The 16,905-nt window shown below is 43.7% G+C and overlaps 1 protein-coding gene across 3 annotated transcripts in view; it reads left to right on the top strand.

The window, feature by feature from the left end:
* CLNK (cytokine dependent hematopoietic cell linker) overlaps positions 1-16,905 on the top strand; it is a 159,861-nt gene that overhangs the window by 100,256 nt on the left and 42,700 nt on the right. For all 3 annotated transcript variants that reach the window (XM_019716570.2, XM_074321391.1, XM_019716571.2), the window contains exons 5-8: positions 3,081-3,118; positions 5,544-5,685; positions 6,900-7,006; positions 12,878-12,923. In XM_019716570.2, coding sequence (XP_019572129.2) covers positions 3,081-3,118; positions 5,544-5,685; positions 6,900-7,006; positions 12,878-12,923 — 333 coding nt within the window. The remainder of the gene's footprint in view (positions 1-3,080; positions 3,119-5,543; positions 5,686-6,899; positions 7,007-12,877; positions 12,924-16,905) is intronic.

Here is a 16,905-nt window from a genome sequence, read left to right as displayed (position 1 = left end):
AATTCTGGGGTGTTTCCACTGGACCGCTCACTCTAGCAGACTATTCATTTACTGTACACTTGCCATGCCCTGGGTTACAGGAGCAAACAAGAGCCTGAAATCCTGCCACTGCCTCGGGGAGGCGCTCACCTGAGTCCATAACTATGTATTTATTGCCTTGCTTGGTTCCTACATGCTACAGAGCAACTCAAAAGGACGTGTGAATCAGGGGTGGCCAACACCTATAATGCATAAACTACAAATGTTAGTAGTTTAATAAAATAAAGGTTTATCTCTTTCCCACATCACAATCCAATGTGGGTTAAAGGAGGTCTTTGTCCAAACACTCATTTGGGATTCACGCACCTTTCATCCAGTGGCTTCCATTATTCCTAAGGGCCTATGGGTCCTCTGTCTCTGGCCAGCCACCGAGGCAAAAACGAGAGCATGGAGGGTCAAGTGGGCTGCCCTGCAGTGGGGTCCATCACGCCCACCACATCCCAGCAGCCATAACGCCAAGCTGTGGCTGCCCAGTGCAAGGAGTGCTGGGACATGTATGCCAGCCGAGCGCCCACAGGAAGAAGAAATGGGGTTGGGGAGCACACAGCATTCTCGTTGCCAGGCCAGGAGCTTGAGGGAGTGAGGACCAGGACCAGAGAGTAGCTCCTTAATTTTCACCTAAGATTAGTAGTCAGAGATGGTGGCACGTAAGATATGATCTGACGGATGGAAAGGGCCCAGGCAAGGGCAGAGCTGAGGAAAGACTGTTCTAGACTGAGGAACGGCACATGCAAACTCTCTGAGGTAGAAGGAGCCGGGTGTCCTGGAGAGACTGGAAAGGAGGCTGACATGGCTGGACTTCCGAGGTGAGGAAGAAACTGGAAAGACATAAGATTGGGAAGGAGGCAGGAGCCCGGCGGTGTGGGGCTCTGGGGCCGCAGCAGAGGATCTGGGCTGTATCTCACGGGCCATGAGTAACAGGCACTGATTTACAGGTTTAAAACGCTGCTTTTAAAACTACATTTCCAAAACTCTGCCTTGCCATTCACACAGAAAGGTACTGTGGGAACCAGAGGTAGGAGACAATTCCTTTCCCAAAGGTGGACAGTGTATGTTCACAACAAAGAAGTAATCGGGTGCTGCCTGTTTTTATGTAAGTGTCAGTGAGTGAGCGAGACAGAAAACGAGTGTCCTAACAATTCAGAGATATTGAAATAGCCCAGAGTGAGCAGAGTGACGTGCCAGGAGGCTCTCCAAGGACAGCGTTTGGGAAGCAAACTGGGGCTGGGGGGATGGGAGGGAGGCAGGGAGGGACTCTGGGGGGACCAACACGAAGACCCAGAAGTGACACGTGGCCTGTCTGGGGACTCCAGGAGTCTCAGGCAGCATTGCTGGCCTTTGCTGAAAGAAGAGACCCCGCACTCTCCCACGGGAGGTTGGTATAATGAGCACACTCAGCGAGCACAGCCTCCTGGAATGAAATCACACTGAGCCCTGAGTTAGACAGCGGGTTTGCTTTCTGAGATGACCGGGGCCACAGCAGATCCCCAGGACACCTGCGATCACTTCAGGGCCAGCGGGTGTTTGATGGGTGACCTTATCGGTTTCACTCAATTCATGAGAGGATGCAAAGTGCTCCTCTGAAGGGCCCACCAACCTGTGGGCTTCTCTGCCAGGGATCTCAGCAGGGCTGATCATGCTGGGACAGGCAGGTGTCATTAGTGCCCCAGGGTGGTGATGGCTGCTGGCTGGGCTGGGACTGGTGGTGGTGTGGGGCGGCGGGGGGGGGGGGGGGGGGGGGGGGGGATACAGGGATACAGGATTCTGCATCTCCCAGCAAATCTCCTCAAGGAGATTAGCTTTGGCTGTTTAACACGTCTCCAGCCACTGGTCCCAGGCATGCTCCAGACAGCTGTGTTTTCACTGAGCCCAACTTTCCTTAATTTACACGTTGCACTTGTGTAAGAGACTTGGGAGAGCTGACACAGAGTCACAGCTCTGAATTTCATATTTTGGTACGGTAAGAGAATTCGGGGGGAAAGGACAAAAGTTTTAGAAAATCCTGAAGCCAGACCAAGACGCAGAAAGGCGTATCATACCATGGTCCTCCGCCCTCCCCGGGTGCAGGCCAGACATTTGCCCTGAGACTCTAGGCAGCCAAATGAGGAGGGGAAATATAATCTCTCATGGGATTGCGTTTTCCATTAAATCGAGGCAAACTCATTGCTAAGACACACACAGCTTCTGGTCCTGAGACCTGCTGGGAACTTCTCACATATGTGCTAATAAAGAGAACGTGATAAGAGCATAATGTTCCTCCATGCAGACTAACAGCATGAAACTGTAATGCAATTTAGGAAAATTAAGTCTATGAGGAAGCAAGAAAGCAAATAAAACAAAAGCCCTGCAGGTCATGTGAACCATCCTTTGGTGGTTTTGCAGAATCTGAGGGTAAAAGGGAAAACACACAAACACCTAACACCAAGTGCCCTAGATGACCTTCAGGCAATCTGTCATAAAACAAGTCCAAAGGAGGGAGAGACATGTTGAGAAGCTTCAACTAAACAACATTCACTCAACAAACACCTACCAAGCACTCATCCGGTGGATACTGAGCCACGTGCCTGGAGGTGGGATAGAATAATGATAGAGGAATGTCCCTGCCTTCAAAATACTTACATACAGTCAAGGAGACAGACATAGGGACAGAACGTATGGACAGATAATTGAAATACAGTATATTGGCCACAAGCAGGGGAGGGGTGGGGACTTAAACCTCTCCATTGGGTGAGATGCTGCTGAGTCATGACTGGCGAGGTGCAATTGATGGTGGGGGGAGGGCTCCTCTCACAAGTTCCTCTTAGGGTGAGAATGTTAACCTGCTGGGGAAAGAGTGAGCCTTCCTAGTCCTTTGTCCTTTGCCGCTGCTCCTGGTTTAAAGGGCATCAGATAGAAAGAGAAGTATAGAAATATGCACTTCATTTTGAGCAATTTCAGTCAAGAAAAATTAATTGAAACGAGCATCCGATTTCTGGGGAAAAACAGAGGCCCAGCTGAATTCAATGTTTTGCATTAACATTTTGTTCTGTTTTTGTTGGCAGGCCAGTACCAGACTATCAATGAGCCTCTCCTGGATTGCGTAAGTCAACCTATTTTCTCCAGCTTTGATATTTACAAAACAAATGGCTTTTTTCAAGGTCTTGGTGAATTAAAAACAAAGAAAAAAATTTCCCAAATGGTATAATTTCCTGGCAGGGGAAATTGTATTTCAATTCATGAGTATAAAACTGTATCGCAATTCCTTAGCTATAAAATGGAGATAAAAATTAATTTACCTGCTCATTGCAAAAATTGAATAAGGTGAAAATTCCAACATACAGTGCTTGCAAGTGTGCAATAAGAAAAGCACTTCCTAACGCTTGTGGTGAAATGTTAAAGTGGAACAAACTTTCTGGAAAGCAATTTCATAATATTAACTAATCAAGAGAAAAATATCCATTTCCTTTGGCCCAATAATTTTATGGTTTGGAATTTAAACTAAGGAGCTAACCTAAAATTTGAATTAATATTTAAACATACTCATTTATATTTTATAATAATAAATCTTAAGTGGAAACACACTGGAATCATGCTGTTCAATAATAGAAAAATAGTTGAATATATTATAATATATTCATATTATGAAGCCATTAATATTTACAAAGAATTTCAATGACTTAAGAAAATTTGTAACAGAACTCAAATATCTAATGTTTATAAATATTTTTATTGTTAAATTGTATATCTGTATAATTTAAATAGTTTTAACTGACATCTATGGATGGAAGATGGAATAGATTGGATGTCTAGATGATAGATAGATAGATAGATAGATAGATAGATAGATAGATAGATAGATAGATAGATAGATAGAATCTGCCTGTAATATCACTGGTTCTTTCCTGTTTGAAAGACTTCTTTAAGAATCTAATTGAGCTATGGCTCTTCACCCCAGGACACACACACTGGACTTTTAGTTAAGAACCCCTGAGATGGATAGTAGATAGGTTAACAGAAAAATAGAGGTAACTTGTTATAATTAATACAAAACGCCATCTCTTTCTCTTTCTGGAATGAAAGAAACTAAAATATTTATATTCAGTCCTAGGAGCAAGGTTCGCAGTGTCTGGTGTAGATTCTCCTCAGACCGGGCACGGTGGTTATTGCTCCTCCTGGTGTCCCTAACACGCCCTGCCCCCATGAAATCTAGAAAGGCTACTAGAGGAAAACAGAACTCTGTTGTCACATCTCCAGTTCTTCCAGTAAGTCTGAGACTTTCCCAAAGAGTCTGCACTTGTGTGGTTGCCATAACAGTGTGTAAATGGTGCCCTTGCCACAAGTGTCCATCTGTCAAGTCCCCAAAGGAGTCACATGCCTGTGGCTCCAGCTCACAATTCACTTGTGTGCAATTCTGAAGGAGAGCAGCACGGCCACCATCCCATCCCCCCTTTGCCAGGTCAACTGGGACACCTCCCACCAGCTTTGCTTTGCCCCAGCACTCTGCTCTACGGATACTGAGCACAGCACAGGCAGATGCCAAAGTAGAACCTTGATGTACATTTCACTCAGTGACTCTCTGAACACAACCACGTAAAATAGGCTTAGCCATCTCCAACTTACAGGTTGAGCGTCTGAGTCAAGGAGGTGCAGTAACCTCCCCAAGGTCATAAAGTGGGTCCACAGTTAAGATCTAGGATGGGGTGACTCCATCCTGGTTCCATGCTGCCTCCCAGCAAGCCAATCTCACCTGGTTTCCCACCCAAGAACTCCCAGCCTGAGCCCTGCTTTCCTCCTGAGACCAGGGAGGCGGGGCTTCATGGCTGCAGGGCCCAGTTGTTGGGGGCACAGCATCCATGTGGCCAGGCAAATGGCCCTACTCCAACCTTGTGCCCAACGACTAGACCTCTTTCCTTTGAGTCACCAAGCTCTCCCCTTCTACGCTATGATGACGATTACATCTCTTGTGGATGGGTACCCACTCCCAGCGTTCAGACTCAGAGCTCATTACTGGTATAGCATAGAAATACAGCTGAGATTTGCATAGGGATCATGTATCCTGCCACCTTGCTAAATTGTTTATTCGTTCTAATGGGTTTTAGGTTTTTTTTTAGTGGGTTCCTTGCCATGTCACCTACAAATAGGTCCCATATACAAGATCGTGTCACCTACAGATAGGTCCCCTTTCTGCTTCTGAGGACGTACAGGATTACATGGGCCTGCTCACGTAATCCGGGATGATGTCCTGATTTCAAGAGCTGCTAATAGCAACCTTAACTACATCAGCAATGTCCCTACACAAGGGCACCTAGAGAATTATTTGACTGAATGACAAAGGATGGAAACATTTGGAGACATCTTTAGAATTCTGCCTATGGTGAGAATGTAACTGCCCCGGACCTCAGACTCCTCAATCTTTAATTCCCAGTTAGGAGAATACATATCGCTCCCTACCTAGCACTGTAGTCTGTAATTTTTATCATCACTGTGCCTTTCTTTGACTCTCTCGAATGGTCCCTCCTGCTTAGGAAAGGAACTTCGCTGCAGCCCTGGATGGAGCAGAAGGCCACAGGGATGACCATTACGAAGACCCCGAGCTTCCTGTGGCAGAGGCGTGGCGATCAATGAAAATCCTACCAGCCAGGCCGATAAAGGAATCTGAATATGCGGGTAAAGGCTGGGGTCTAGAACCTGAAAATGCACGCCCCTGCTGCAATATTGCACCGTAATTAAAGCTGCAGACGCTGAATGAAATAACTCTCGGTTCAAGTCCTGCCTCCATGGCTTTCCAGATGTGTGACCTCGAACAAGGCTCTAAAACTCATTTTCCCTATCTGAAAATCAGGTTCATAATAACAGAACTTACTCCAGAGTTCTTTTGAAGATGCCATGTGTGATGTATGTTGAGCTCCCACCAGAAGACTTGGTACAGATTCAGAGCTCTGCATCTGTTGGTTGTTCTTATCACGGCGCTCTTCCCAAGTCCTAGGGATAACGGGTGAACATGGCAGAGGGTGGACAGGCAGAGATACGGAAAACATTCAGCCAAGGTTTGCATGGAAGGGAGCAGAGTGAAGGGGAAGACTTTTTAACTCGCTTGATTCGTTTTGCAGGGAGCCAGCATATGAGTAGTACTACAACATGGCATCAAAGCTCAACTTTTTAAGCGTAAGGAAGACCTAAGTCCACACCCACCTTTGCCTCTTTCTAACTGGGGCACATCAGCAGCTTCAGCAAGCTCTGTGAACCTCAGACACAGCACACTGCTGTAAGAGAAAGCAGGAGACGTGTGACTTCTGAGGGCCTCGCCTACTGAAATGAGTCTACCAACGTTCATTTGGAGAGAATCACCTTGTAAAGAAGGTTGATATTCCTTTGTGCATTCACTCAGCGAGCATTTACTGAGTGTCTACCATGTGCCAGTTATCATATTAGGATTGACCAAGGGACACAAAGATAAACGAAGCATAATCCATGCTGTCAGGCAGAGCAGAATCTAGTGGCAGAAACAGAAAGATCCACAGATAAATATAATAGAACATGTTACGTGTATAACATACAATGGTGGGTGTGGGTGGGAGGGATCTAGAAAGATTTTCAAAGGGCATGACGCAGCCCAAGCCTTGAAGGATGAGTAGAATTTCCCAGTGGACGAGAAAGCATGTTCAAGTTCAGACGTTGCCGTTCACGTCGTGTGTGGACAAAGAGGAGTGATGTCTCCCCTTCAAGCCTCGGGCTCCTCCTCTGAGCAGTGGTAGTAGAATTGTGTGCCTCATGCTTTTGTTGTGGTGATTCAGTGAGTTTGCAGACGTGCAAATGTTTGGTAAATTGTAATGTGCTGAGTCCATGGAAGGTATGACTTTCGATTTTTTCTCGTTTCACAGATACGCGCTATTTCACGGCTATAGTGGACCCTCCCCTTTCCTTCAATGCCAAGACTTCTATCCCCAAGGAGAGGCCAACCTGGAACACGTGCATGAGGCTGGAAGAAGTGAGTAAAGGTTTGACCTTGTGAACCAAACAGGTGTGGGACACTTCCTATCAGCCAGGAGCTGGCCCACCTCTCATTCCCGAGGCACCTTGTTAGGTAATGAGCCGGTCAAGCTCAGTGAGGTGCAGGGGGGGCAGACACATACCACTGGTGGGACCGTGCTCCTGTGGAAGAGAAAGGAGAACCAGCATTTACTGAGGATTTTCTGTGAGCATCAGGCTTTCACATGCGTCTCATCCAAAGCTCATCCCAATCTTCTCCACAGGCAGAATTCAAACTCAGATAATTTTGATAACATACGATTTGGCCCAGAGTCTAGACTCAACATTGGCAACTCCTAGCTGGTTGGTAATAAGTAAGTCACACAACCTCTCTGAGTCTGTCTGTGACCTCATCGACAAAACAGAAATAAAAATCCCTGCCATGCTTCCTTCGAAGGCTGTCTAGAGACTACAAAGATAATCTTATGAAGCTGTCTTGTAAATGCAAATGCTCTAAACACATATATAGAATTTTATTTTTAATAACACTTTTGCTAATGTTTTATTTTCTTCATGCATAAATGCATAAAATACAAATCAATGACCCCTGGGGTTAGTGCATTTCCTGTCAGTATTTCCTAAGCAGATATATTTCATACAAGGGAGTTCTGGCTGTATTGTATACCTGGTTTTCTTTTCACGTTATATTCTGGTTATAAAACAATTCTCCATGTGATAAGCATGAATAAGCATAAACTTTATAAATATATCATACCCCATTATGGAATTTTTAATTATTTGACTTAACCATTGAGTGAAAACATTTTTCCTCTTTTCATTATTTTATATTAGTTTTAGGTGTACAGTAAAGTGGTTAGACAGTTATATAATTTATGCAGTGATCCCCCCAATTAGTCGAGTACGCACCTGGCACTATACAGTTATTAGAATATTATTGACTCTATTCTCTAGGCTGTACTTTACATCAAGTGAAAACATTTTAAAGGCTTCTGGCACATATCGAGAAGTTTCTTTCCTCAGAAATTATTTCAGTTTATTTGCCCAGAAAGCCCTATAGGGGAGAGTGCACCTCACAGAACCAAAACTATTACTTTTTTTAATCATTTTTTTAAAGTGATTTCACTGTCCTTTTTAATTTGTACCATATTTGTTAGTGAGTGTGAGCAGGCTTTTGAATATTTATAGCACGTTCTTCCTTGTGCATTATTTTTTCACATTGTTTATCTATTAAACTTGAGGGTTTCTGCTAATACTGGTAAGAAAAGGAAACTATAAATTTTACCAAACAATGTCATTTACACAGAACACATCCCATAGAGATTAGGAGAGCAAGATGAGAGATGAAATATTGAACACTTCCTCTTTACACAGGCACCAAGCTAAACATTTTAATCATTCACTCAACAAATTCATTCAAAAAACATGTAGCGTCGAATGCCTGCCATGGACCAGTCACAATTATAGTCCCTGCTCCCATGAAACGTACATACTAGTGGGAGGAGATGGTGATAAATAAGTAAATAAAAGATAGATAAATAATATGTCAAGCAATAATACAAGCAGGGTAAGAGAAGTCAGGGAAGGTTTTTCTGAGTAGAGACTAGAATGAATGAATGACATTTAATCCTTAAAATAACCTTGCAAGATGAGCATTCGAATCCCCGTGTTACCAGCTCCATCTTGTGAGCGCTGTCCCTTGGGGCCAGCTGCTTACCTTCTCTGAGGCCTTATTGCCTTAGCTCTAAAATCTCGTAGCTGTTATGATAATATGTACTGTGCCTGGCACAAAGCCACCATCGATAGAGGACATGTCCCGGGGGAGGAGGACTCTTTTAGTCCCAGCACCTAGCAGGGTGCTCTTACATAAGAGGTTCTCAATATCTACCGGTGAAATGGATGAAATGAACCAAACAAATTCTCGGTCATTCTAAGTCGGGAAATAGGAATAGCTGTTTAATAGGAAAAGAGACCCAGTCTTTCCCCAGTCTGACTTCTAGTCGAGTACCTGGAACCCTTTTTCAATCCTTCAAACTTCTCATGTGAATATCTGCTACCATCACCAAGATCGGCAACTGGGACAGCCCCACAGGGGGCTGTGTGACAGGGACGAGGAGATTTCAGGGCACTCCTCACCAGAACATAACTCATATCCAGGGAACAGTCAGAATTTTAGAGCAATTGGATCAGCAGCTGAGGACACAAGTTCTGCCCTGGTTATAAAGGAGCAGAGAATACTGACCTAAAAAGTTGAACTTTCCTTTCCTTAAAAATCACTGATTAACCCCCCTTTATGTGTAAGTTAACTTTCATAGGAAGTGTAACATAATTCTCATTTGAGTTTTTAAAATAACTATGCCAGAATTTAAACCTCCATTCTTATTATTTTATATTCCTCCATGTTATCTTTGTAACTTTTGTTACAAAAAAAAAAAAAAATTTCTTCCTCTAGCTAGACCACTTTGCCAGTGGAACTGTAATCTTAACATATTAAGTCAAGTGAAATCATGTGAGAAAAAGAATATGAGAGGCAAGAGCACAATTTTGGCCAGCAGGGAAATTGTCTTATAAATTAAATAAGGAGTGGGCCTCAATTCAGATAAAGAGGGAGTCTTACTTTCATAATCAATGTTTGAATAACCAACTTTTTATGGTAAGCAGATTATATTTTTCACTCTAACCTTATTCTCAGGAGTAAATTCTTATTAGTTCTGTGCGTTTATGTTGAGATCAAACTATCTGTGAAATGGATTTTCAGTAAACCTTACAGAGGCCAGTTTTTATCTGGTTGGTTCCCACTGTCTTAATGCACGGCCCATTTTTCCATGTATTGAGCACTTACTGTATACCAAGCACCGTGCTCAGCAGTGGATAGAAAAGAGGAGCCGGGCCCACAGTAATGGATGAGGCCCAGCCTGGCAGTTTCAGTGTAACAGGAAGTGCTCAGACAGGTGTGCCCAGGGTACAGAGAGAGCACCGAGCTCCATTCCTTAGCTCAGCCGGAGGCTTTTGAGAAGACTTCTGAAGGAAGCCGTGCAAAGCAGTGTGACACTAGTAACACATGGCATCCTAATCAGTGGTTCTCATCGGGGGAGGATTTTGCCGTAGGGGACATTTGGCCATGTCTGGAGGCATTTTCGGTTGTCAGGACTGAGGGGAGGAGTACTACTGACATCTAGTGCATGGGGGACAAGGATGCCACCACACATACCACAGTGCACAGGCAGCCCCCCTGCAAAGAGTTATCTGGCCCCAACTCTCAATAGTGCCGAAATTGAGAAGCCTGTGTGTAAATTAAAACTGTGTCATCATGTGTTGTAATAAGTTGTAAACTCGGGCCTCTGAGCATGTGTGAGTCCTCCAAGCTCTTATTCCTCTTTGTTCCCTCATAATCCAGCATTGTTACAGGTATACAGTAGACACTAATACATATTTATTTGATAGCAAATGGGAGTGGCCCAGGGGAGGTGCAGGAAGGTCCATTGTCCCAGGATCTTATATTCACACCCTCAGAGGGCACCTACCGCTGGGGAGAGGCAAAGAAACCCTCTCATGCAAAAGACCCACCAAACACAGGGATGAGAGAGAACTCTGCTTCCGGGACCAGGCTAGCGATGGGGCATGGGCAAGCGCATGGAGAGAGACCCCCTCTGCGGGGCAGGCACAGAGGGAAGGCAGAAAGCTGAGGGTGCAGCAAGAACACTGAAAAAACTGTCCAGCACACCCAGACCCCGCAGGGTCACCCTGGAGGAACTGGAAGCTGACAGTGCAATGAAAGAAGCCATAGCAACGACAAAGTCAGAACCACACTCACCTCCTGGCCAGACTGACCAGCAGCTGAGTCACACTCTTTCCAGACATAAATACTGTGGCTCAATGTTCCACAGAGGAAAAGAGGTGGACATTGAACTTCAGAAGATAAGAGGTAACGGGGTTCAATGACCCCCTCTACACATCCCCCTTAGCCACCTCAGCTGGGAGCCATTACAGAGTAACAGTAATTCCCCATCCTAATCAGGGGTCTCTAGCAACATAGGAGATAGGTTAGACCTATACATATGTACACGCCATATATACATGTAAATAAAACAGTGATTATAGAAGCTAAGTCCCACAGTCTGCCAACCGAGAGCGGGGGACCCAGGAAAGCCAGTGGTGGAAGGGCCAGTCTGAGCCCAAAGGTCTGAGAACCAAAGCCGATGATGTAAATCTCAGTGGAGGGCAGAAGACCCAAGTCCCAGTTCAGTCAGGCAGAGAGATCAAATCCTTTCCTCGGCTGTGTGCTTTCCACCCCTGGGTGGATTGGATGATGACCCCCCACCTTGGGGAGGGCATCGTGCTCTCCTCTGTCTTCTGATTCAAATGCTGATTCATCTGGAAGCACCCTCACAGACACACCCCGAATTAATGTTTAATCAACTACTGGGCCCCCTGTGGCCCTGTCAAGTTGACACATAAAATGGACCATCATAGACCCTGATACTGATGGAGGTTAAAGGCTTTCAAAGGCTTTGGGCACCATTGTGACATGTTCATCTCCCCCCTCATATCTTGCAATTGTGCCCCCTTGATAGTTCCCCAGTGTCTTTAATAACATTAATAATGACCGCTAACCATTATTTAGCTTACGTTGTGCCACTCCACTGCTCTCCAAGGCACATTTGTGTGGTATGTCTCGGGTAATCCTCCCTCCCCCATGAGGGATCAGTACTTTTGTTACCTCCGTTTCACAGATGAAGAAACTGAGGCTCTAAGGGCTAAGTGGCCTGCAGCGTCTCACAGCCGGCCCGTGATGGAGGTGAAATCCCAACCCAACCCAGCGAGGCCACACTCTGATCTGCCTGATCGATGGCTTTCGGGGTTCTTGATCATGTCTATTGATCTTTTTTTTTTTTTTTTTTTAGGGAACAGGACTTTATTGGGGAACAGTGTGTACTTCCAGGACTTTTTTTTTCCAAGTCAAGTTGTTGTCCTTTCAATCTTAGTTGTGGAGGGTGTCGTTCAGCTTCAAGTTGTTGTCCTTTCAGTCTTAGTTGTGGAGGGCTCAGCTCAGCTCCAGGTCCAGTTGCCGTTGTTAGTTGCAGGGGGCACAGCCCACCATCCCATGCGGGAATCGAACCCGCAACCTTGTGGTTGAGAGGATGTGCTCCAACCAACTGAGCCATCTGGGAGGCAGCTCAGCTCAAGGTGCCGTGTTCAATCTTAGTTGCAGGGGGCACTGCCCACCATCCCATGCGGGAATCGAACCCGCAACCTTGTGGTTGAGAGGATGTGCTCCAACCAACTGAGCCATCCGGGAGGCAGCTCAGTTCAAGGTGCCGTGTTCAATCTTAGTTGCAGGGGGCACTGCCCACCATCCCTTGCCAGACTCGAGGAGTTGAACCGGCAACCTTGTGGTTGAGAGCCCACTGGCCCATGTGGGAATCGAACCAGCAGCCTTCGGGGTTAGGCACACAGAGCTCTAACCGCCTGAGCTACCGGGCCGGCCCTGTCTATTGATCTTCATAGTAACTCAGTGAGGTGAATTGATTAGGCATTTTACGTATTGTAAAGATGAAAAATCTAAGGCTCGTAATATGCTAAATGCCTTTGCAAAGTTACACAGCAACAAGAGACAGGATGGGATCTCAAACCCAAGTCTTTTTCTGCCCAATACACCCAAGGCCACCACTCTTGTCACTGGCACAGCAGCACACATATTTACACATACTAATTGCCAAACATACACATCTGGTGATTTCTAATAATGATGAGACCAGGGGACTTACACCTTTATCTTCAGAATCTAACCATACAGAGTAGTAGGACATTAGATGGTATCATATTTTAAGTCACAGTTTAAGAGATAATGGTGCCCCATTATCTTCTACAGGTGGACAAATCCATGCCAAAGGACATCAGAAGCCCACCCATTAAAGGTAAAGTCAAGTCACAAAGTGTGACATATAACTCTTTGCTTCCAAAATCTTCTTGCATTTTTGTTTGTGGTCACAGATTTTCTTAAACAAAGTGATACACTGAATTATCCTTTGCGAAATAACTAATTTTAGAAAGACTCTCACATATCTTACGCCTTTTTATCACCTTACCTTATTAATGAAGAAATTGATTGTAAAAACTCATTCTGTGTTGTGCAATTTCGAAAGGAAATTGTTCTAAAACATGGATTGCATTAAATGTATAACTAAGTTATTTCTCTATGCGTACCCCCAGTAAAATCACAAAAATATAGAAATCTAATTTTAACATGTTGATTAATTAATATGAAAACAGATTTTAAAGCTTTAGGCAAAGCAACTCAATTTGGAGATGAGGATACAGGTAGGAGGCAGAAAGGAAACAATCAATTTTAGTGGTGCTAGAAGCACAAACAGAGGACAGCCAAAGAAATTTAATTGGATCGTATCCATTATCGCTTCTCTCATTATTTTCCCCTGTGCCCCCATCTTCTCTTTCAATGTGAATTTGGAAAAGATGGCAATCCTATGATTTACATGTCCCAATAATATAAATATATCAAAATCACCTTTAATGTTCCTAATGCTAATCCTATAACATATTACTAGCACTGCATTTTCTTTAATGGGAAAGTGTAACAGTTAGAGTCCTAACAGGAACAGATGTCACATTTCAATTAGGATAATTTAAGGAAATTTATTCACAAAGGAACCATTTACTAAGGACTGTGGGGAGCAGGGGAAGAAGCGATGGTCAGAACTGGAGATAAAAGCAGTGGTTCTAGGACCCCCTGGGCACAAAGCGATGAGGGGACAGTTGCTGAAAACCAGAAGAAGCTCACCACCTTCAGAGGAGCAGTGACCATTGGCCGAGGGTCACCACCAGCCCAAGTGGACCTCACAAGGTAGAAGCCACAGGAATATACGCCCAACTCCCTCTGATCTCCTCCTGGGATGTGCCAATGGCTGCATCCAACCAGAAACCGGAGGACAGGACAGTCCATATGTGATCCATACTGGTGGGTCCCCCAGATTGGAGAGTGGGATGGGGAGGAGGGTGGGGCTGGAAAAGCAAAGAAAAGACATCCACAACAGGAAACACAGTGGAAAGAGCAATGAGAGTAGCTAAAACCCAAGCTCTGCCATTCCCTAGCTGTGTGACCTTAAGTAAGTCACCTACCCCATCTGAGTCATATTTCCTCTTTAAAATTTGAAGTGAGCAGGGCTCTTATGACTATTCAATTCAGTCGCATTAGTGAAGGCAAGAAGGATGCTGCAAGCTAGAAACAATAGTGTTCCCTAGTGCATCTGTCCTCTCCGTCCTGCGTAGCTTCACACACCCCTATCTTCCGTCCAGCCCATTCCTAAACCCCCCAAAAGCAGGGGAGCTTTCATATCAGTGCTTCTTTAGTCCTTAAAAGTAGCAATGACTAACGTACACAGCACTTGGTTGAGAGTTCTTCTCCGTTAACTGATGTACTTTACCCCTTAGAAACACCAGATGAATTACGTAGGGAAAGTATTTTCATGCCTTTTGACAGAGAGATGCCAGACCAGACCACAATCGTGTGATCTACAAATGTCCTAGGTCATAATAGGACGCTCATAGGTGTTCCCTGAGAAATGCGTTCTGGGAGGAAACCAGACAGGAAATGGACTTCGTAATTCCCCTTTTATTTTACAGTTCACTGTAGGCATCCACCTTTACTTCTTTGATTGCAGGAGCTTCTTTGGCTATTATTCTACCTATTGATATGTCTGTTAAACTATTAAGACAGTTCCGATCCCAATTTCAATGTGTGTTTGGGGTGGGGGGGTTCCCTTTCACCACCAGCGGGTGGACTGAAAGTTCCAACCTTCTAATCACCTGGGTGGCTCCACAAGCAAGCAACCCCCAACCTTAGGTGTGCTCTAAAACTCGCCTTATTAACATAACAAAAGACACCTTTATTGCTCTCTTCACTTAAGAAATTCCTAGGGATTTAAGAGAGTTCTGTGCCAGAAACAGGGACAAAGACCAAATATACACATATATTTCTTATTATAAATCACAATATCACAATTATCCATCCATATATTTATATATACCACATTTCATCTCACAAAGATACAGGAGTAGTTCACAAAATATTGCATAGTAAAATAGAAGAAAATTAAAATAATCACAGGAAAAAATCTAGATAGACTATATGACAAAGATTCAAGATCCTCAGGCACACATCACTACATGCTATTAAAATTAAGATATTAATTTGCCTCTGAGCTTCCCAGTAGTCTAAGCAAAAAGGGGACCATGCTTCTTTATGCGATATTCATTGCCCATAACCAAAAAAGCAAACCAACTCCTCAAGGGGAGCAACAAAGACCTATTTTTCAGAGTTAGTGCTGTCAATTTTATAGGGGTTGTTGGCTGATATATGGGTTCCATGGCTACAAAATATGACTATTTTTTAAAAGTAGACCTCAGTGTAAACTGAGGCCATAACTACAGAGGGGACCTCAGTGAAAGCAAGGCTCATAGATGTTTAGGCTTGTAGGGGAAGGGGGAGTTTGTATGGAAAATTTCAGTAAGAATTATTTTCTTTACATCTTCCTACACTTCCATAATTGATGGTTTTCCATTACCACCCAGATCTCTAAGGTACTATACAGAAAAGAAGTTGAAAGGGGGGAAATTAATATGAATGCCCCCGTTTTTAGGATCAGGCATCTTGCTGAAAAATGTTTAAATGATTTATGTGTTTATTACAAACTTCTGTGTTTTTGATGCAAACAGATTCTCAGATAATTTATTCATTCTCACAAAATGTCATAGAAAAACATATTGGGTGGTTCAGTAATGGCAGAATTTTATGGTGGTATTTTTCATCAAGTTGAGCAGTTATAGATTTATGTTAATGTACATTTCATGTCATTTTTCTTGTAATCATATTCTGACATTATCTGAAAACCATCAGATTTCAAGAACTTATCTTCCCTGAAGCTTGACTTTATTTTCATTCCTAAAAATGAATAAAAGTTTTACTTGGGGGCAAAGTATATGAGTAGTATAACTTGTTTGTGATGAACCATTAGCATTAACCACAGATTCAGGAGAAATCGTCTTTTCAGATAGAATAGCTATAATATTCAAATGTAGTGAGGCTTATCTTCTTAATGCTGAGAATAAGGGGGCTAAAATGAATTTCTCTTTGCCGTAAACCAAGCACAAACTCTAAACCAATTTCCTCTGAAGTGACAAGCATACGATATACAAGAATGAATTTATAATGGAATACAACGAACTATCCAAGAAAAAAGAGAATTATACAGAGTGACTGAACATGTACATCCAGAAACACAAGCTCGGTTGAAAAGAAGCAAAACAGAATTCCTCATAATGCCATCAAAAGACCTTTCTACTAGTAGGCTTTTTTGATGAATTTAGATGCCAAGGAAATTAGAATCAGAGATGACATTAAATTTCACTCGTTCAACTCCCTCCCTCAGTTTATGCAAGGTCTAGCAAGAGAAGTGGCTTGCTCAAGGTCACCAAGCAAATCGTCAGACCCAAGAACCCAGTGTTTGGTCAACAATGGCAATGTTTCCAGAGTTTTACGGTGTGTGCTAGTATCTCAAATTTATTCTGCTAACTCCTTCTCCTAGTCTCTGATAGCTCACTCATCTGCAGGAGGAAAGGTTCAGAAGACATGAATTGATGGGTGATACTGCCCCCTAGTGGCAGAAAAAGGCAACACAAAACATCTTTCAAATGATGGAATTTGGCATCTTACACATTATATCCCTAACACAAATAACAAGCCTGAGGCCACAGAGATGATCAGAAATAAATTTAAGGTTACTCGCCTACCATTTTAGATTCAAATTTATTCGCAACACAACCCAGGGCTCAAAAGCAACAGAGGTATTGATACAATCAGTATTCAGTTCAAAGTTAATGTTA

Source organism: Rhinolophus sinicus, linkage group LG02, assembly GCF_036562045.2.
Source record: "Rhinolophus sinicus isolate RSC01 linkage group LG02, ASM3656204v1, whole genome shotgun sequence".
NCBI lineage: Eukaryota > Metazoa > Chordata > Mammalia > Chiroptera > Rhinolophidae > Rhinolophus > Rhinolophus sinicus.
The sequence above is the reverse complement of the archived record's forward strand: the minus strand, read 5'-3'. Positions and strand labels throughout refer to the sequence as shown.